The sequence below is a fragment of the Dioscorea cayenensis genome, chromosome 8, assembly GCF_009730915.1.
Source record: "Dioscorea cayenensis subsp. rotundata cultivar TDr96_F1 chromosome 8, TDr96_F1_v2_PseudoChromosome.rev07_lg8_w22 25.fasta, whole genome shotgun sequence".
NCBI classification, from domain to species: Eukaryota; Viridiplantae; Streptophyta; class Magnoliopsida; order Dioscoreales; family Dioscoreaceae; genus Dioscorea; species Dioscorea cayenensis.
In genome coordinates this window covers 15,123,682-15,130,422 of record NC_052478.1, presented here as the reverse complement: position 1 = coordinate 15,130,422, position 6,741 = coordinate 15,123,682, and the positions used below count along the sequence as shown (strand labels likewise).

General features: G+C 31.5%; 1 protein-coding gene across 1 annotated transcript; it reads right to left on the bottom strand.

Moving 5' to 3' along the window:
* Positions 1–1,144: 1,144 nt before the first annotated feature.
* LOC120267864 (putative calcium-binding protein CML19) lies at positions 1,145–1,903 on the bottom strand. The gene has a single exon (XM_039275539.1). It carries the CDS (start codon positions 1,846–1,848, stop codon positions 1,315–1,317), a length of 534 nt encoding a protein of 177 aa, XP_039131473.1. The 5' UTR covers positions 1,849–1,903; the 3' UTR covers positions 1,145–1,314.
* Positions 1,904–6,741: the final 4,838 nt, after the last annotated feature.

Here is a 6,741-nt window from a genome sequence, read left to right as displayed (position 1 = left end):
TCAATAACGGAATTTCGTTGGCGATAAGCATCTTCAGGTACGGAATTCTGTGGGTGATGAAGACTATTAGTGACCGAATTTTGTTGGTAATAAACACTTTGAGTGACAGAATTCCGTAGGTGATAAAGACTATCAAATACAGAATTCCATTGGTGAAAAACATCTTCAGTGACAGAATTCTGTTGGTAATGAAACTTTCAGGGACGAAATTCCGTTGGTGATAAAGACTATCAGAGATGGAATTTTATTGGCAATAAATACCTTTATTGATGAAATTCCATTGGTGATAAAGACTATCAGAGACGGAATTTCGTTGGTAATAAACACCTTCAGTGATAAAATTTCGTTGGTGATAAAGACTAGCAGAGACGGAATTTCGTTGGTAATAAATACTTTCAGTGAAATAAAATTCCGTTGTTGATACTTCAACATCACCGACGGAATATTTTTTTCCCCAACTTAATAGCATTCGTGACTTGTTTTTCAGTGACGGAATGGAAATTTCCGTCGATAAAAGTTATTACCAACGGAATTTTACCAATCAATGACGTAAATTTCAGTCTTTGATATCCCATTTTCTTGTAGTGATAGAAGATGATTATCAATAATAATGGCTCACTGTTATGATTTGCGTAATTTATTTCTTTAATATAAGCATGGATTAATATGCGTTGAGTAACTTGTGATAAAATTGGACGAAATGAGAGAATATTAATTTAAATTATATTTGGATTAACTTCATAATGATATTGATTTCAATTAAAATTAATATTAAATATTATGGTCTAACATTTTGAAAATACAAGTACCAAAATAATGTAGGTAAAATAAAAAAAAAACTAATATTTCTTATTGCTTCTGATGTTTATACTACGCATATGATTCATAGGAAGGGGCAATTAAAACTTCTCTACAAAACCATAATTTTCACACTGTAGTGAAGGGCTTGTCAAACATCAAATAGAACATTACGTGGCGCGTGTGAGATCCCCATTTTGTGGAATTAACATCTTACCAGAAGAGTGAGCAGTTGACCTTCAGTCAAGTCTATCAACTCATTTGGATTAGTCAATAACAAGCAACATATGGCCAAATGGTTACATTTGATGCCATACATAATTTGCTTTAAGCCAAGTTTATTACATCAATAAAGATTAAATATATATATATATACACCGGGAGAGCGGGTTTAACCAGGTTGCCTCAACAAATGGTTCCAGAGTAAAAATTTTTTGGTGTGCGAAAATTAAGTTAGTCATTAACATGTGGTGCACATCGTATGACTAAGTCCATAAAAAACCTACAATCAACACCTTAATGCATCATAATTCTGAACTCATCGAAACTAATAACACCATCTCCGTTGAGATCAAAATGACGAATCATGGCAGCGCATTCATCCACAGACCTCCGTTGGCCAAGCCGGGCGAGGGCGCTGCTGAGACTCTTAGGAGTGATGCATCCTTGTCCTTCCATCTCATACACTTGAAAAGCATCTCTCAAGATCTTGCATTCCTCTTCCTTGCACTCACATTCCATCAATCTAACAAAATCATTCAAGTCAAGCAATCCATCCCCATTTGAGTCTAACATCTCCACAATTGCCTTAGCTTCCTCCATGGACATGTGCAGCTCTTTCCGGTCCACATTTTGCACACATTTATACAACTCTTCAGGTGATATCTTTCCATCTCCATTCTCATCAAAAGAATGAAACATTCTTAGCAACAATATCGTCTTCTTCGTCTTTATCTTCATTGACCCTTGGGTGTCAATCTCTGCATTATTTGATGCAGAGCTTGTGGATGGCAATGCCAATGGCTGTGGCAGTTGGAGTTGCTTCTTCATCTTTGTTATTGGTTACTTTAACACAAGTGAATGGTAAACACAGTGATTGAAACAATCTTTCTTCAAAGCTCAATGGTTGTGTATGTATAAATATATATCTTATGTTAGTTTAGCAAGGGAGATCGAGAGGACTTGGAAAATACAAAGTCTTCGTTGAAGAAGATATTTTGGACATTTCCATGGAAAATTCAGAATGGAGAACTAAATTGGAAGATACATGGAAGTTTACATGCAATGCTTTTCTTGCCTCTGATTATTAGACCAATCATATTCTAGACATATCATGACAAATGTGGAGGTTTGGATGAAGGCATGAAGTGTGTGGATGGGGAAAATATAGAGTGTTTCTTCTACCTTGCTTTTTGTAATACATGTACATATTTGTACACCCATAATAAATATATGATTAATACTGGTGTTCATGTTCCTCATTGAAATATCTGTCTTGGTTTTTCATTTAAAATTGATTCATTAATTTCATAAACAGTCTTTGTTTAATTTTGTTCTGGTGTGTGTTGGAATAATTAAATAATTCAATTTGTACTAATTGACTATGATTTAAAATTGGCACAACATGAGCATTATTATTAGTAATGTCTCCTCAATTTACTCATTTAATTATTCAAAACCAAAAACACACGTTTTATCAAAAGAAAAAAAAATACTTCTTTTGTTTAAATAATAATTAAGATAAGGACGAGTACGTTGAATGCAAATGTGAAAACACCGGCAAAAAAAATGATATGGTGGTTGATTTAAGATAAATTTTAAGTTGTAATTTTAAAGTTATTTATTGCATATATTAGATCAACATTTTCTGCTGAACTCTTGGCATCCTCTTTACAAAATGTTATATTTAATTTAAATCACTTTATCCTCATTTTCAACATGGTACACCTCACATCTCCTTCATCTACAAGGATTTAATATTTTGATGCATTTACCTTTCTTTAACACCGACTCTAAATCATTTTTATTTTATTTTTTAAAATTCTAAAATAAATTTGAAGATTTTATAATATTAGTTTTCACAATATTAATGAACAACTTGTGAAATTATAATCATGCGCTATTGTTTGTAACAAATATTTTATGTAAACATATACTATATGGTCTAATTATTTTATTATGTAAAATTTGCATATATAACCCTACAAAATATTTGAATGCATATTCCTATAAAAACATATCGAATAAACACAAACGTATTTTATACAAACACATACTATATGGCCTAATTATTTTATTATGAAAAATCTGCATATATGACCTTTTAAATTATTTGAATTTATATCCCTAAAAAACCAAACTAATAAACACAAAGCTATGTTACATAGCCAGGGAATGTCGAGTATTTGATAAAAAAATCAAAAATTAACTAAACTCAAAATAACAAATTCATAATCCCAATTTATCCATTCAGATATATGAGAATTATTCCTCTTTTAATAAAACTTTGAAAATGCTGATTTTGCCTTTAGGCCATCCATACAACATAAGAAGTCATTATCAAGTGATGATTGATTGAAGCAGAAATTAAAATATTAATAAAAAAAATTTCACATAAAATAATGATATTTAAAATTTAATTGCAATAAATAATGCTAAAATAATTTTTTTTTTACCCAACAATATTTTTTTTAGATGTTTGAACCAATTGATTGTATTACACATCTCTAACCACCAGACAAAAAAAAATTTGTCAGTTGGACGAGTTTGAACATATATTAAACTTACTTTTTTTTTTTCTTTAATTTTTATTTGGATCCCAACATCTGAAGTTCTAATTAAACATGAGCACCCTAAAACACCAACAAAAAACAAGTGCTACCATATATGACTTCTGATATGATGACTGACCAAAAGTCAAAGTCAAGAACTTTATAATTGGTATGAAACTCGTAAAGCTTTGCAAAAGTTCCTCATAAGTTCTTATAGTGGAATACTAGCGCTCAATGTTATATGCAATGCACCATCTCAATAAAGACGTGGTCAAACAAGCAAGCATGATGCAATACAAATGTGATCACCAAGGATGATGTGAATGAATGCAAATAAATAAATAAATAAATAAATCAAATAAGCAAAAGATTTAAATTAAGAATAAAAAACTGGTTTTGCACTTACAGGGGTGATTAAATAGGAGTGGTTTTACACATCAATTTAGAACTCTGTGATCAGCTGAAAGACTCTTTAGGTATGAATTTTGTAAGGGTTAAATTTAATGGAAAATTTATTTTGAATAAAATTTAATGGAAATTTTCCTTCTGAATATAATTTTTTTTTCTCATTTTAAAAGGTTAAAAAAAATAATCAGTTATTAATATATCCCTTCGAAATATGTTACAAATACGGTGCAATTAAGCAGTTATTATCCATGCGCAATGTATATATATATATATATATATTACATAAAATTCAAATTTCACATGTACAGTGTTTTATACTAACCACTTTCCAAATTATCTTCTCTCCCATTTATAATTTTATATTAATCTATACATATTATTAAATTAGTAGATGTATACTATTTTAAAACTAGAGTATTTTAACAAAAAAAATTATTTATTTTTATTATATTTAAATTTTGTTTAAATTAATTATAATATTAAGAATTGAAAATTTTTAATTACACTTATTGTGTATATAACAAATGTCCATGAGAGCTTTCAAAACTAAAATTAGCTAATAATTTCTATTGTAAGAGTTTTTTTATTAATATTGTAAGAGTTATTTAATCACATTATTTTTTCATTATATTATATATATGATATTGTTTTTAAATCCTCAAAATTGTAAAAATCTCTCGAGGAGTTTGCCTAGTATAAATAAATATTACTTGTTTTTGGAAATCTGTAAATTATCACCTTCCCAACTAATTTAAATTCTATTTTCGTTTTTGGATTATCACTGGACTTTTAGAATGCAATTTAAATGAAAGAAATTTGTGAGAAGCTCTGAGTAACATGAGAAAAATGAGAAGGAGAATGTAAAATAACATCTTATATTATGAGAGTGTAGAAGGCCATTTGGTCATTTCATAAATTTTAAAATTTTTTTTCTAATTGCTCGATGAAAAAAAAAAAACCAAAAAAAGGATTTATAATTAATTGGTATGGCTGCATATGACCAGCCAGCTATTTGTGAAATTCTATTGATTTATACATTTGTGGGAATTCAAATATTTGAAAAATTGTTTAATTTTTTAAAATTATGATTTTAACCATGGTTGGGTAGCTCTTCAAGAGCTAGCCATCCCTTTATTTGACTAAGAAGATAATTAGAATTTTATTAGGTTGGGGTACCTAGTGTCACTCCCCGACCCACAATTAGGCACGTGGCAATTGCTACAATGACTTAGGAAGGGACAACTGTTATCCACACCCAAGTCGCTGCAAGGCCTAAATAAACCTAGATTTATAGATAATAAACACATAACCCAACAAATTCACCTTGAACTTAGGAACAAAGATACAAAATGCAAATGTAACTGATCAGATACAACCCAATGGATCCAGTCTATACAATGAGACAAACATATACAAGATACAATCCACAGACCTATACAATAAAATACTGGATGAGCTGTACAACTGAAGTTTCACAGCATGCATTAGTCAACTTGAGAAGAAAAATGAAAAAAAATAGTGTGATGAGTAATACGATTACTCAGTGAGGGAACAAGGCACATAGTTCAACAAAGACAGAAATGAAACCATAAAGAACAAAATGTATAAAAACATATACCTACATACTTCGTATATAAACTGTAAATTTATAACATCATCATGTAAAACTCATGAAAACTTTTAGGCTAGCCGCAAAGAATGTTCCCCTTGTTGTCGACACAACTAGAGTTAGGAACCCGTCAAGGTTATTTTATTATTTAATAAGAAAACTTGGTAGCCTTCCTTGGCGTTGGCCTCTAGGAGCCTCATGTGGTGACTCCGAGGGTCTCAGTCAAGTTTGGTCCCATTCAGGCTCTCTATATGCCTCATGATATGGGTAATATAATGATCTACCATGCTGCCTCTACAGGCCATGGGGACCTCCACTGCAATGAATCACACATAGCACATCACCATCAAGACACATGGAAAAGATCATAAATCATCAATATCTTAACCATGGAGTATAAACATTCACATACAGAACATAATGTTTTCCATGTCATATTTCAATGTTATCACTAATATACCATAGATTCCACATATTGGAATGGTATACCATTGCAATTTACTACAAATATGCAAGCATTTTGAGAATATAAATCTCACAAAATCTGTGGAACAATAAAAGAAACATATAGCATAAGGATACTATTCTACACCATTTTATAGAGAAGCCACAAATCCCTATGATAATGATGTATATATTTCAAGATATATATCCAAGGCTATAGGCCCATCCGGTTGTTTGGTTTCCCGTATGGGTCTGGATGGGGATGGCCCCCATCCCTCAAAATTGGATGAGTGGCATCCCACCGATTCGGTTTGGACGCCACTCATCCCATGGTTTATTCCATCCTTCATTCCTCTCTTATCCATCTCCATCCCAACCACATCGTGATAAACTAACTGACTCTCGAAGCTTCAAAATCTCAGGCGGAGACAATAGTGAACAGTTATTCTTCTCTCAGGATCCATTGCTGCCTCGTTGGTCCCAACCATCTCAAACGGCGGCGGCAGTGAATGGGCGTTCTTCTCTCAGGATCCAGCTCACCCTCATTGGTCTCAACCATCTCGAGCGAGGCTGCATCGATCGGCCGTTCTTCTCTCAAGATCCAGCGCAGCGAACAGGTCTTCTCCTTCTCCTTCTTCCTTTTTTTCATTCAAAAAAATAATAATAAATTAAGAAAATCTAGTCTTGTTTATTTTTAATTGAAAAATATTT

Bases quoted from the DNA above. Each gene is read 5' to 3' on its own strand.
- LOC120267864 (XM_039275539.1), bottom strand. From the start codon at position 1,848: ATGAAGAAGCAACTCCAACTGCCACAGCCATTGGCATTGCCATCCACA.